This window comes from Anopheles ziemanni, chromosome 3 (genome assembly GCF_943734765.1).
Source record: "Anopheles ziemanni chromosome 3, idAnoZiCoDA_A2_x.2, whole genome shotgun sequence".
In the NCBI taxonomy this organism is placed as follows: domain Eukaryota; kingdom Metazoa; phylum Arthropoda; class Insecta; order Diptera; family Culicidae; genus Anopheles; species Anopheles ziemanni.
In genome coordinates, this window is record NC_080706.1 from 61,409,741 (window position 1) to 61,425,959 (window position 16,219).

Genomic DNA, 16,219 nt, shown 5'->3' on the forward strand with positions numbered 1-16,219 from the left:
CCCCGATGAATATTTTGTTCGAGTGTATTCTTTAATAATTGTACCTGATTCGCTTTATCTGTACGATAATATCTTAACAGTTATATTGCCTAACAAGTCTATATAGTTATCTTCCAAACGATAGCTATAAAAATAGCTTGTAATTGTTTTCAATCACACCTACTAACCTAAAACATATTTATCCGCAAGTAGCTGTCTTATTTTCTTTTCTCTTCTGTTCTGCTATCGATTGAACTGATATCGGTGAGGTCAGTTAGAGCAAAACAATCCCAAACCGAAGAGCGGTGTTTTCCTCTAATGTTTCCGAATCTGTTTCATCGTGAGCTATTTGGGATGGGCTCCAAGGTGCTCCAAATCAATCACTTGACGCAGGAGTGACCGGGCAACAACCATTCGACAAACCCGGAATGCGCGGGTCAGCGTTCAGGTTGGGCCCGTTTCCCTTCCGAGGCCACTCGAGGCAATCGAAGCCCAGCAAGCCATTCGAAGCAAACACAGCCAACCATTCACGGTCGGTGTAGAAAATTGATTTACCTTTGTGCTCATAATATTGGTTCGTCTTTTATATGTACAAAAAAAAAACTAGTACCTTTGTTCTTGGTAGCTTGTGGAACAAAAATCCCAATTTTCATCGGTGGCCTCCGTTTAGGTCGATTGGGAAGTTTCCGCGAAGAAGATTCAAGAGCAGAAGCATCGCATCAGGTCGTTGGGCACCCGATGCTCTTGGTAAGGCTGCTTCTCGGTACAATAAAAGCCGGAATACGCGGTCGAGGAGGCGGAACTAGAGGAATACATATTTTTTCTGCAGTTGCATGCTGTTGTAGGTTAAAGGTTATTGCTTTCGCTTACTTCAGGGTCATGCAAACGAAGGATTTAGTTATTTTTATCGCCTATTTTTTCACTCATCGTTTGTTTTAAGACATGGACTGGTTCTAGGTTGATGGGCTAACGGTTTCATGTTGACATGATTGTCGATTACAAATAACAGAATAATTCTGGTATATAGAGACATAGAAGTATAATTCTGGTATGTTTTAAAGTAAACCAAACTTAAAATCTGATATTTTAAATCAGCGGTTTCAGCTGTTGCTTAACGTTTTTATGTGATTTTTTTTATTAAAACAAAACATTTCATTAAAATAAAACATTAATAAAAATCAATAAAATACATGTAAATTTGGCAATCTAATAAAAGTCTACCGCCTATCTTTGCCTCTAACCTAACCATGATTGAAATAACGCATCAACTTCTGTCTCTAACGCACCTGAGTATGTCTCTAACCCAGCTGTCAGCTGTTTTCTCGTGTTCACCTGGTTTTCCTGGGTCTAAAATTTTGTTTATGCAGAATATATGTAAAAAAGGAAGTAAGACAAAACCGAATTCACCGCTTCTATGATTCTTTCAAAATGTGCATTCAGAAATGTACTCGGGAAACCAGTTCATGTTAATAGGCACAAGTTAGTTTTAAAGCATAAATGAATAAATTTTTATTGTTGTTACAGTGTACGCGTATGTAGGAAAACCACAATTACCCTTTTTATCTTCATGTTTTCGGCAAGAAACAACAGCTGATGAGCTTTTTGAAAACTTTGGTGTCTTAGAAACAACACCACTTGCTTGCGACACAAAGTTTAGTGGCAACGACTGTATACATGACCCATTTTTTCATGTAAAAACTATTGCGTGAAGGCATAGTTGTTGTTTGAGAAGCATAGATTTGTCAAAAAATTATTTCAGAAAAATGCTACTTTAATACAATGAATACTTGAATTAAATCGTTTTTGCTTAAAATAAACTGTTCATGATTTCACACTCACTTGCTGTTGGGGTCAAACAAGAATACCATTGAAGTCTCTTAGAATACTCTTAGTCTTAGTATATATCCCTCATAACGCTTTGCAATCCATGGCTTCAGCCAACAACAGTCACCATGGTTTTGCGTTTATGGCCGAAGAAAAGGGACAATAAAAAGAAACTACTGCTAGCCATGCTATTTCCTTGGACTTGGCGACACTCTCCGCAGCTCCATTCGGGAGCTTCTTCTCTAACCAAGTAGGACCGATCCGATGGCGTCGACTTGCTGTAGTTTGACGCATAACCTTGGCTCCATCCGGGGACAAAAACCACCCACTCTTCCCGCGAGTGCAACCCTCACAAGAGCCTTCAGAGGTGCCTCGATGCAAATGGCAAACCGTTTTCACCTTTCGCCAACGCCGCGAAGGGCCATTTTTGTGGCCCTGTGACGTGGTGTGACCCTCGGGAGAAAATGGAAATAAACGCCCAACGGCGGCACAATGCTTCCGCTGCTCGCGCCCAAGGTGGTATGTGTGGTCGGTTTGGTTCCACTTACAGTACCGTTGGAAGGAAAAAATACCCTCGTAGCCCGGGCCATACCGAGAGGCTGCACAAGAAATGTCGAGAAGCGGGAATTGTTTGACTATCAGCCGTACGTAATCGTTAAACATCCGCCCGCGGTGGAAAAATGCCATTCTCCAGTCCTCCTTCCCTCCCGCGGATGTCCGATTCCGAATGGCAACTCGGGCCGGCAAATAAATCAGACAGTGCAAGCAAAGGGAAAAAACAGATCGTCTCCCAAAATGGTCACACCACCGTTCGGGGTGCGAGTGGACACCTTGAGTAGGCCCGGAACTGATTCAACGGAATAATCAGAGAAGGGTGCGAGGGATTTCGATCTGTTCGTGAGAAAAGCAGTCTTGCACATACGGCGATCTGTTTCTTGTGACGCAGAACGGACGCCGCCTCCTGGACTGAGGCAACAATGTTGCCCAACGTTGGGGCCTACTTGAGCATTCATTGCCTCACAGGATCGTGCGAGGATAAACACCGGCGGGTGTGGATGAGAGTTGAAAATCGCGTCATGCAAACAACATCCAACTAACACACACACACACACACATACATTGGGCAACAAGGTTGGATAAATTGTGCGCCCAAATCAAACGTGAGCAAGCGTCGCCGAGTCGTTGAATACAAATTTACATACGCACGCAACATTCTTACCGTCGCACAGACCAATCAGAAAACCGGCACAAGCACATGCAAGCATATGTTCTTCTTCTTCTTCGTCTGCGAGGATTTACACCAGTACGGCTGTTGAATCCAGCTTCCTGGGCCTTCGCCAGCTACTCTGGTGATGTAGACCTCTGTGGATTAAGGACCGGCAACTAAGGCCATATGCCCCCATGCAAGCATATGGCTGCCAGCTTCTTCAATGCAATTGTCATTTCTTACCTGGCATGCGGGAAAGATTAGTGATAAACACCAACGATTGTGTTACGCGGTGGTGTTGCGTGTTTGGCACTTTGAAACCAAGGGAACATTTTTAACACCTTCGTTAGCCGGTTAGCGGTATATAATTCCCGATGTACCTGGGTATTCTTGAAAAATTCCATTCAGACATAATTCTTAAATTGTACGCTATTAATTTTCATTTACAAAGTCTATACCAGGGGAAAGTGGGGCAATGTGAATCGGTGGAGCAAATTGTGCAACTTAATAATGATTTATTACTTATTTTCTTTTTTGACAAATCCTTAAAGTTTGCAAAGCTATAAACTTTTTTTTAAATAAAATGGGAATTTGGTTCGAATCCTTAACTCCTTAACAAAAAAACCTCTATATACGATTGGCTGATTGCCACTGGTCTAACACCTAGAACATTCGTGAGATTGTCATAAACATTTTTTCCTAGTGATTCCAAGCCCTCCTCGAGGATATTTGTGCTTTACAGAAAAAAAACCTCAAGATTTATTAGCGAAAACAATATGAACAATTTGCAATTCCGTATTTGAATGTAATATGTACTTTCACCTGTGTTTATTTCTTAATTTGTTTATTTATTTATTATTACATGTTCGCCATTGTTGGCTTAACATGCCCAGGTATGATAGCGCATTAATTAACATTCAACAGTTTTAGAACAATCGCATATCCAATCTAAATCCGTTTAAGAGATTCATGGATCTTTGATTGAGAGATTCATGAATCCCAAAGATTTATTAATGTTAAAAGAACAGAAAACTAATTACCAAAAAATGGGTAGAGCGACCTCTTTTTTGGTCGCATGATCCACGCAAATGAAAGAATCATCAAGAAAGAGTCATGAAAGACTCATGAAGATTCATTAAGGTTTCATCAACATTTGAACAAGATTAATGAATTATTCTGAATGAATCTTAGGTGAAAGATTCATATGAATGAATCTCGTCTAAAGATTCATAAGGCACAACACTAGTTACATATAATGTTTTTTCTTATGATTTTAATATGGTAAATCCATATTTACCGCTTTGAGGGTGCATTTTTACTCACCTATCTCTATCTGTTTATAAATGTTTGACTGTCGTGACCTTGTTTGTATTGTCCTAACGGTTAATATGAATGTGAGTATAAATTGCGGTCAGTTAAAAGGTCTTCTTCTTGGCGTAACGACCTTGTTGGTCATGCCTGCCCTGTAAAGGGCTTACGAGACTTTTTACCCTATGTGTACGTGGATAGTCAGTCCTCTCGTACAGGGGAGGGTCCGGTCTCGGTTGGGATTCGAACCCACGCCGTCGAGGTGGTGAGCCCCGGCGCTCATGGGCCGATTTTCTAACCGGCGCTCAGTTAAAAGGTCATGTTATTTAAATCATTCAAAACAATCATCATAAATCGTGATGAAGTAATGTGTTTGTTGACTAAAAATGTTATTATTTTTTTATCATCACACTGATTAGCTTTTTTTCTTACATGATCATAATACTACAATCATTTCCCGCTGTTCTCTTTTTTTACACCGGAGATAATGGCTTCATACCTTACTGTTTCTGGTTTGTTGCGTGAGCTACTTGTGTAGTGTCACCATTTTCGGAATGTATTTTATAGCATCGGACCTAAAAAAGGGCAATCAACCAGTGTCTGCAATCGTTTTTATTGTTTGCTGTTTTATTTGCCCATGTCATTTAACACGATGTTGTTCCCTTGAGCGGTGGACAGGCGGTGCTATTCGCGTGCCACTTAATACCCCTCCGAGTGGTCAATGATGCGTGCAGAAACATTCCAACAGCGTCGGAGACAAAACGACGCAAAAATTCTGGTGATCGAGTCCATCGGCATCCGGGCCCAACAATCGGTCATAGTCTGTTGTTGCATGCAGATTGGTCTCGAATCATCGAGCTAAGCTGTGGAGGTTGGGCACGCAAGTTCATTTCAAACGAAACAAAAATAAACTGTGCGAACGCGAACCTCGCGGACAACCGAAGGAACCAATGGTGCGTTACATCGTCCGGCAAAACTTCACACACAAAGTAATGACCCTACCTGGGCCTCCGGGATGAAAGCAGCATGGACAGCGATTGTTCCCGGTCCGAGTCGCTTCGCATTCCAGCGATCACAGGAGCGAATCCAACTGCGCAGCCCATCAAGCATCCGCTTTTGCCGTATCGATTCAAAGTGATTCGGAACATTGTGCACAGTTCGAATCGAGCTCGAAATTAAACTTTCGCACAGTTCTGCCCATTATACACGGACGGACGTGAGCTTCAAGAAGAGCAGCCTCCAACACAACCCCGAAGACCATCGGTGCCAACGCCTCCCAGTTTGCAGATTGGTAGCATCACGAGTGCCGAACTGATGGTACAGCAACAATTAAAGTGGGCCTGGCAAGCCTCAAGCCAAAGCGCACGGCAAGCCAATTTCAATCCTATGAGCGTATGTGATACCATTTAGGTCGTGCCCCCGCAATTGGTATTTCTAGTTCAGGAAGGACATTTTAAGTAGGCTGTTTGCTCCCGTGCTGGAATGCTTTTATTTCACATGTAGCTCGATGTTTTTCGTGCTTCTACAATTAACATACTACTTTAAGGGCTGATATGGGAAGGGCTTTGTTTGTGTTCAAGGCGAATCGATGGATGTTTTTGCCCAACCCAGAGATTTGGCGTTTGATGTCTTGATTGACGTTTATAGACCTTAGTCAATCAATTTCGCATTCGGTGGTTTTGGTTTTCATTCACTGCCTCACTGCCGTTATTAAGGTATCGATTTATATTTCTTGTCATATCCTTAACAAACTTTTAAAACATTATATATACTTAGATGTGGTATCTATTTTAATATTTATCAAGATATATGCACAGGTAGTTCATATTTCTATTCCATTCTACTTCTGTCGTTCACGGATGTTCGTTAACCGCTATCGATAAAATCGACAAAAAAAATTGAGTGTCATGTGTGTATAGAATATAACTATTAAATAAGTATTAAATATCTCAATTCTCTGGTGTTTTCATATACAACATTTTCGAGCCCATTAAAACATTGTTCAACTGCATCTGTGCACTATTCAACCGCAACTAAACATTGGACATCCTCGATGTCAATGCACTTTTACATTGCCCCGAAATTCACGAAAACTCACAACGACTGTAAAACGACTTTCAACGTAGATCGAAATTTTATTTTTACGCATTATACAGTTTATCATAAAATATTAATGTGTCTGAATTATAAATTATGTTTATTTTTATTCTAATGGTCTTTACAAATGAAAGTATGATATTCTTATAATGTTACAAAAGCAACAATACGAAGTCAAACCTTTATTTTGTAAACGTATCAGTTTGGAGGTATGAAATGTTTCGTTGAACTATATTCATTTACGTTTGGGCAATTCACAGATAGCCAACAGCATTTTAGTTGGACGTCAAAAGTTTACTTACGGTTGTACTGTGATATAGATGCAGGTGGATAATGCTTACCTGGGCTCGAAAACGGTGTATTAGTTGGTTTTTAATCTCCACTACCACTAACCAAATCAAACATAACATCGCGCATTGTTATCAAAACAGATTTTAGTGTTCCGAGCACTACTTTGAAACGTTCTCTTTCAAGCTTGCTTTTGTTTTAAAATACATTTTCCTTTCTGTTTCATACTAGCAACTTAACTTGTTATGTATCACACTGTTTATTATCTGTTAAACGTCAACATGGTCGAAACTGATGAATCATTTTAATTTATTAAGGCCTTTTTCACGACAGATTACTCATACATTTTAATTAAATCTATTCCGGCGAGGTGCGAATAGCGGCGATGAACGGTGAAGGTTTCTGGGTCAAACCGGGCCCGGTCCAAAGTTACGCAAGGGTGTTACGCTTCCGGTGGGCAACGCCTAGCTCTTGTTTGCTTCTTTCAAATGTTTTTAGTTGTACGCCCATATAAAACATCCCCACCTCACTTACTTATTAAAATTTTCAAGTACACTGATCTGGTGTCCCATGTTGGCACATTTGCACGTTTTAACAAAACCCCTAATAACTAAGGAAAAAGAAGTTCCATCGAGCTTCCCATGTTATGCTGGCTTGCTTCGTCCACTTTTGATTACGGTAAATGCAGTGAAAAGATATTGTTTTCTGGCCAACTTTTGCCCGAAACGGCATTGCATAACGAAAAACACCTTGCTATCCGGCGGGAAGGTGTTGAAGGCGATGATGCTATACCGGGTAGCGCCATCCGACCGGCAACGGCGACTTTACTGGACTTTGCGGTGCACCGAAACAAAAATGCACCTCACGCTGGTAAGATGAACGTGACCGGCATATAAAAAACCATGCCTCGACGAAAACTGCCAGTTTTTTTTTTGTGTGGTTTGCCTAAGCGTTGGCATAGTCCTTGGCGCAGACTAACCTATTGTCATCGGTCTTTCTTATGCTGCACCGAATTTCGAGAGCGAGGATTTTGCAGAACGATCCGTAAATGAATCCGAATGCATTATAATAGGACAATAGTGCGGAAAACTTCCCAATCGTTGCGGTTGAGCCGTGTAGCGATACGCCCCATAACATTAGAAACTCAATTATCCTCAAACAAATAGAAACTATTTGCATCGGGTTTTGTTGATTTTTGTTTCTATAAATGCTAGGCTATGTTTGTGAATCCGCATAATGCCACTATCATCTAATATCTACTAAGTTTATCCGAATCGATGTGTCAGCAGCATTATTTATACATTTCATACTTTTACGATAGACCTATACTATACGAAAATCGGCCCACGTGCGTTGGGGCTCACCGCCGCGACGGCGTGGGTTCGAATCCCAACCGACTCCGGACCCTCCCCTGTACGAGAGGACTTTTACTATCTATAAGGTGTAAAGAAAAAAATAGTTGTGTATGAAGTTTCGATGAGCATCTATTTTGCGACAATGCATTATAAGAGTTCAGCATGTATTCTAAACAATCAATTTTTTTTATCACCACCAAGCATCAGTTTAAATATTGCCACACATTTCCAAAGAAAAAAATAAATATACGGAAATGGTTTTTGCGCAATCAAAAATACCCGGAAGCAATCAAATTAGACAGAATTCACCGAGTTTCGTCTGCCCTGGTGTTTGCCCAGGGCTCTTCGAATGATTCGTTCTCGTGACGACTTTTGACGATGATGCTAAATTAGTGACAAACTTTGCGTTTCCGCCTGGCAGATACGCCAAACATGTTCCCGGTGCCGGTCGCGCTGATGGAAAATGTAGCCCCGGCTCATGATGTTGACGATGATGCAGTCAGTTGGATAATTTGAATTTAATGCAATCATACTGCGCACATGCTCGGGTGCGGCTGCCTCTAGCTGGGGGGCGCCTGGTATCTCGCCAGCTAAGGAGTTGGGTTTATGGAACGTAGGACGGAAGACGAACGCCCGAATGCCACATTAGGCCCAGCAGCCCTGGAGTTGATGGGTCGATATTTTTACTGTCATGCACTGAGACACACTTGACTATGCTGCTGATGCTACTCCACACTCACACACAAGAACACACAAACACTCATTCAACAACATAGCCGTCTCCTTCGTTCCAGGACAATGTTTCTGATGCTGGCGGGACCCTTATGCGTCAAGACGAATCCACTGTGGTCGTAAATCAAGTGGAACGTGTGGCCGTGGGTAAAAACGAAGGGCCAGGGCTGGGGATTGATTTTTTAGCAGCACCACATACCAAGCAAACCAGCAGAAATGTCCCGATCGAGCATTACCTACCGTCGGTTTCTTTGAGATTTGCTTGGTTCGAAGGACATTTTACTCCTTCGTTGCGTTTCGTAAGAGCTCCGCTCCCTAAGATGCAGGTTTTTGGAACTGTAATTAGAGTTGCTTCATTTGTTCGTGATGGTCGTATCGATTTTCAATCTGCCTAAAATAAATTAAACTGTTACCTTCACATGTGGGCTAAAGCGTTGGGCTTTCATCAATAATTTATTCTTATTTCAAGCATTCAACTATTTCTTGACTTATTTCTTTTCTTCTTCATTGCAGGAACTGAAGGAAAGTTTCAACTATGGTTTATTCTCCCCGCCATCGAACGGCAAGGCAGGCAAATTTCTTGACGAAGAACGACGATTAGGAGATTATCCATTTAATGGACCAGTCGGTTATTTGGAGGTAAGTATCGCGTCCTGCTGCCATGAGTGTAAACATTGTATTTGTTGTATCATTTCGTAAAAATTTTATGTTTTTTGTTTTCTTATGTTATCACAAACTATTAGGAAAATGATCAATGATCTTAGTTTAATCATCATCTCGACTAGGTTTTGCGTCTTTAAGAAACAAGGACGATGAGGAGTGAATTCGAATTTAAACAAAATATTAAAAAAACTTAGTATCTTTCTACGTATGCAAACGAAAAGTTTAGATTTTTAGTGCTAAAACAAAAGAAAATGTTTGGTCATGCTGTGATTGTAACAATGATTTCGGTAAATTTTTATTTATAAAACGCGTTAACGAAACTCTTTGCTACCTTTTATGTAAATACTGTGAGTTTAAATGTTTTGCCAACCATATATTTCCGTAATTAATTTTGAGTGTGTGTAACTAGCCAAAAAGGATCAATGGTTTGTTACCATCGAGAATGCAAACGCATCTTTACTGTTTTACTTAAACTATTAAGATATGTATTGCGTTTCGCAAAAATACTATCATTAATTCAAATAATAACAATAAAACATCTCGCTAAGCGGTTATGTCGCGGTTATGTCGCGGTTTTATCGCGGTTTTATCGTAATTAATTTTACAAAATAATTTCAAAGTTAGATTGTACGCAATTCCGCATTCTCAATATTCCTTTTTTCGTGCACAATTCAACTTCAACAATTGTTTTAGTTTTCGGTTCCCCAATTTCATGGAATGCATCTTATTGTTGATTCGTCTAAGATCGATAAATAATAAATATTTCTCTTCATCTAAACACTGGCAAACAACCATAGCAACATACACAATCTTCAACCCTTCATGGTGTGCATTTTTGACTGATTAGCTTAAGCGACTGTTTCCGGGTGTTTCAACTCGTCGCAGCACACACGCGTACCGGAATATCAATCGTCTTGAAAGATTCTCTGTCTTGAGAGCCGCTGAACAATGGGCTTGTAGGCTGGTCATTGAAGGGCCGCGAGTTCGCCGTCTCCACCGCGACGGAGCCTCCTGCCTCGACGTGGGGCGTAGAGCCGAAACTGATCCACCCGACGCGCTCGGAGACGGTTCTTCGGTCCATCGGGTCTTCGGGTTCACGGTTCAGTGAGCTCGGAAGACGCGCGGGACAAGTCAATAACCGTAATTTACATATGCTCGCACGCATCTCGTCAAATGACGGCCCATTCGTGCCGGGACCACGCCACGGTCGACAAACTGTTTAGTTACGGAGCAGCGTGACTGCGAGCATGCGAAGCATGTAATTTATTGTTGTGCATGTTAGATCAACATAAATGTTCCTGCTATACCTTTCGCTGCACTTTTTCTTGCCTTGGCGCCCTTCGAATAGTCGAATTGCCTAGCAGCGTAGGTGGAAAGTATAATGGCAACATCCGAGAGTAATCTCTCGCCCGTCGGTAGAGCATCGACGTTTCGCCACATTATCTCATATCAGTGTGCGCGAATCGGCGATCTTCATTCATCCATCGTTAAGAAAGCGTAAACGAGTGCATGAGACATCTTTAGCTAACGATGCAACATTAGAGATCCAAAGCCATCATAAAACAACAGTTACTCTCAATTTCTTTGTTTATGTTTACGCTCAAATAAATATGTACGAAGCGGTTTTTTTTCAATGTTTCCACATATGCTGTGCATGTTCTACATGTGATGATGTGTACAATTCCCATTTTTAAATACTCATACGTGACGTATGTGGTTCCCTGTTTTTTTTTATATTTCACTGCAACCATTTTCTATCCCATTGGTAATCCTTGATGTGTGTTTAACGATCTGATGATGGTTCAGGGTTGAATCCTTTCATTCTTTTGTCACGTACGATACAATTCTAAAGAGTGTATTTTTCTTCCCGTGCAACAATAGAAGTGAAGAGTCTCTTCAGACAGCGTACGTTTTTTTTTATGAGCGAAATACATTGAAAAAGCATCGCTACTGTTTTTTTTTTTAAAGTAAACGAAACACGTTTGTATAAATTTTAACGTATCTTTTAGAAATTGTTGAGCTTGCATTTATGAAGCAGAGCGCATGATTTTGTGCGAAAAAAATAAACCCTTTTTATTAATGCAAAAAAAACTCCTTATTTGGCGTCTCACACAATTTAATGTTGGTAAATAACAATGGTCTCTTCAGCACATATTTAAAGTTCTCTATGAGCATATGGAACACTTAGATATAGAACAGGATGAATTAATGAAAGAAAAACTTTTTTTTTACAAACCTACAATGTTAGAACTGGGTAAATAAAAAGTCGGAGAGACAATAATCACTGATTCAATTTATGTACTTGAGAACGTGGATATTTGTGGACCATGGGAGCACTTCATTAAAAGAATAACTAAGTTTAAGAACAATATAACAATCAAATCACTTAAGTCAGAATGTATCGGTTAAGCCACTTAAGTTTGTGGCTATAACGTCATAATAGGTTACTTCTAAAAGTTTTCTGCTGTAATCTATGTATATTGCCAACAATTTTAGATGAGTCTTCAGTAATAATTTTCAAGGCCCTAAAACCTTATTTCATGCATAGATTTTTTGTTTAAATTAGTTACAAAACATTCTGAGGTAATTAATTAAAATTAGTAAAAGTAAATTAAACAACCCACACTACATGTTGCCAAAGGAACTTGATCAAGCAGCAAAAGTTCATATTTCCTTGATTTCCAAAGCTCTGATTTCATGCGGACCGTTTCTAGTGAAACACATAAATCATATCCATCTAGCTTTATTAATTAATTTAATTATTCTCACATCCACCGCTTCCATCACTCCACTTGCAGCTGAAATACAAACGGCGGGTGTACAAGATGCTCAACCTGGACGAGCGCCAGCTGAAGGCGCTGCACACCCGAGCCAACCTGCGCCGCTTCATCGAGTGCATCAACAGCGGGCAGGTGGAAAAGATCGCCAAGATGTGTGCCAAAGGATTGGACCCGAATTTCCACTGCCAGGAAACGGGCGAAACGCCGCTCACCATCGCGACCGGTGCGAAAAAGCCGAACAAACTGCTAATAGCGCTCGTTAACGGTGGCGCGCTGCTCGACTATCGGACGCGCGACGGCGCCACGGCCCTGCATCGAGCGGTTGAGCGTGACAGCCTGGAAGCGGTCAGGTAAGCATACGTGTTCCACGTCGACCGTGACAATATCTTCAGTTGTCTTAATTTCCCACTGTTTCCTTCTCGGGCACACGGACGGGGGCCGAGTGGCACCTACGCCGACCGGTTCGACTACGGGTCGCCATTCGAAGGTGTCAGCGACGGACAAAGAAGTGGCCAGTCACGTTCATTGACGATTCAATAAGACACACGATTCGGGACCGTCCTGTGCGAACGCGCAGGTGTCTCATGCAAAACTTTATCCGTCTTGGCAAACGGAATTCTTCGTCACTCCTCCGCAAACTTAGCTCAACAGCTTGCACGCCGCCGTGGCGAGTGCGTAGCATATTAAAAATCCACGCAAAGAACCTAAAAGCTGCTTCTTTAAATAATAATTTTATTTATTGTTAGCGCTGAATTAAAAGCTCCGCATCCACGCAAACGATCGGTGGGTATTCCTCGGTGGTCCAAAAATACAAACCACAGATTTAAGCGGGCTTCTAAAAACGGCCTTTAATTCGAACGGCACCCGTTATGGCATGCCGCATTTCGATGCCAAACCCATGGTCTAGCCTAGATTTTACTCCCCGAAGGATAAACCACTTAACGATAACGGAAATGTGGCCGGTGTTCTGTAGCACAATTCAATCCAATACCACCCAGAGGGCGGCGGCGTGTAATCGGGCAACCGGTAAAATATTTCTGTTTGAGTGAAAATATGTAGCTATATTGTTCGCATCCACAGGAAGCAAAAGGGAACGATTAATCTTATGCGCTTTTCCTGGATCGTAGATGATGGATTTTGTGCCCGTCAATCGAGGGCTTCCACTACGTAGAGTTTATTTTTTATTCTCGAAATTTAACTGCTTCTTACTTGGCGTAACGCCTACCCTGTTAGGGGTTTATTAGACTTATTCCATTTGTCCATCGATAGTCAGGCCTCTGTTACAAGGCAGGCTCAGGTCTCGACTGCGATTCGAACCCACACCGTCGAGGCACTCAGCGCTCGTGGTCCGATTTTCTAACCAGCGATACCGCTCGGTTATCGTGGATCCGACAAAAAATTTGTCGAAAATTAAATAACCACCAAATAGGGCGTTTGCTAGAATCGATAGAACATCAGGCGAAGGGGGCCAATCGATTTTTCGTTTTGCTCCTCGATATTGCATTATTTCCCATCCGGTCCTTAATGCACGAGCGGGCTCTTAGATGGTGCGATTGATTCGTTTACAAGTTCATCGCACTTTAGTTGCTACTTTTCGTCTGCTTCTTCGACCATCAAGTCGGTTTGGTATGCCTAGTTCTTAACCAACCCACCAGCATCAAATTGTTGTGCCATATTTTCTATCCATGTTCAAGAACGTTTGCTTCTCAGACGGTGGCAGAGATTTTGCTGATAATCAACCAACTCGAGCGGCAGTTCGACACGCACGAATAGCAGCAAAAACTGGCCCATACCATTTAGGGTACCAAATGATCCATGTTCGCTGTCCAGGTCGCGCTTGTCGTGTTGTTTAATCTACAAGATGTTTTTTAGTTTGATCTTCACTGCGTTGATTGAGGCCATTACACTCGAGATCTAAGCAACTTTAAGCGTTCTGGATTTAAACAGTCTTTGTCCAACCAGTTGCTTTCTATTGTGGTCAGTAGAACGGTCAAATCCCGTTGTTCGACTATTCATAGCGCTGATCATATCAACTAGCTAGATGCGTTTTCAGCGGCTTTCTTTGGCACTTTTTAAGGATCGTGTAGTTAATGCTTAACAAGTTAAGCCACTATTACGCCTGCATTTGCGCGCTATACATTTTTCCAAAGGATCGTTCATTCTGCATGATTGTCGCACTGAGATGTGGAATATTCCGGCTTGTGTGCGGCGGATGTACGGAAGATGTATGTGCATTAATAAGTTTTCTATGGGATAAATGATTCCGCTTCTTCTGGCGATTGGGTATATGCTTGCCCTTCCGTAGGATGCGAATCATTCAAGGAGGTTCAATTAAATCATTCTACCACCGGTACTCAACCACCATGAATCGATCAATGAACAGTTACAATATTGAATAAATCTTTCTCTACCCACACCTAATCCTAGTGATCTGTTCCACTCTCTCTTTACAATAGGTGACACTCTCTTTACAATTCTTTCTGTAGATATCCTTCGAATGACTTATGTTTAGTTGAATAATTACTGTTTTTTAAGACCGGTTCTGTGTACAATTTACAAATACACAAAACACATACTACTAGTATAACATAAATGAAAATTAAAACATTTAATACATCTTTCCCCTCTTTTTAGCACTCTTTTGGAGCTTGGAGCATCTCCCAACTACCGGGATACAAAAGGTTTGACGCCAGTGTATTTATCTGTCACGCGAAAAACAGACCCCAAAATCAGCGAAGTTCTCCTGCATGATCATGCCACGCTCGGCATCCAGGATAGCCAAGGATGGCAGGAAGTACACCAGGTACGGCTAGTGTTGCATCGAGTGGAAGAGCAAAACCCGCTCATAAATCAACATTACGAATCCAACGGTCCACGGGACGATGGACGTTGTTTGCGTTTTGCATTGTAGTTTATCCTCGTAGTATCTTTCTTCTGTTGTTTGTGCTGGTGATTGGGTATTGGGCGATGTAATATGGATGAATCATCGAGGTCATGAAACCGCAGGTGATGCGACTCATCTTGAACGAGGATGATTGCAGTAGCACAAATGGGGGATTAAACAGAATAAACTAAAGTAGCTTTTTCATTACCCTCACCAGCGTCGAATAATATCGTGAAGAAGTGTAGTAGATACAATATGTTGGATCAAAAATAATATCGTGAAGAAGTGTAGTAGATACAATATGTTGGTTAGTCAAATTATACGAGGAAATATTATAGTAATTTACATTGAAACCTTTCAATATTTTTGGTGTAACTTCCCCCTTTCTAAGAAAAAAGAGTGCCTAGGCTCACTTGATTTTCAAACTAGTTTCTTAACAACAATGTGTCGCATCAAAATTTTTCGCAAATGAGACGTTTTTATTCTTCGTGTTTCTAATGATACTCTTTTTTCTTTTCTTCTCTCCTTTTCGCTCTACTTCACATTCTACTCATATCTACGAACATGCTCCACTATACTTAAAACATACTTCACCTTTTACACTAATACTTCGATTCGTTTCGGAATAAACTGTGGACTCTGCATAACTAAATAATCCACGAAAAATTCCATCCTTGGTTCTACTTAAACTATCATTACTGGGATTACTATCACTATCCACACAACGAACACACGACACCCCTCCTCGTTCATTTGACCCTGGACAACTATCCCTTGATCCTGGATGGTTCTCGACATTCCCTTCCCTCAACCACTGACCCGACTGAACCTTATGACAACAACGCGTGTGCGTGCGTGCGTTTGCGGTGAGTGTAGGCTTGTCGGAACGGGTTAGTACATCATTTAGAACATTTACTGTTCTACGGTGCGGATATGGATGGTCAGAACGCTTCCGGCAACACGCCGCTGCATGTTTGCGCTGTTAACAATCAGGAGGCTTGCGCTAGAATGCTACTCTTTCGTGGTGCCAACCGAGGCGCACTAAACTATGCCAACCAGACACCGTACCAGGTATACTATCATATACAAATTTTTGTTTCTG

At 41.4% G+C, this 16,219-nt stretch overlaps 1 protein-coding gene across 1 annotated transcript in view; it reads left to right on the plus strand.

Moving 5' to 3' along the window:
- The window catches only part of LOC131289073 (uncharacterized), a 64,275-nt gene that overhangs the window by 33,648 nt on the left and 14,408 nt on the right, over window positions 1-16,219 (plus strand). Inside the window, exons 3-6 of the mRNA XM_058318271.1 lie at window positions 9,304-9,429; window positions 12,252-12,583; window positions 14,868-15,036; window positions 15,994-16,188. Coding sequence (XP_058174254.1) covers window positions 9,304-9,429; window positions 12,252-12,583; window positions 14,868-15,036; window positions 15,994-16,188 — 822 coding nt within the window. The remainder of the gene's footprint in view (window positions 1-9,303; window positions 9,430-12,251; window positions 12,584-14,867; window positions 15,037-15,993; window positions 16,189-16,219) is intronic.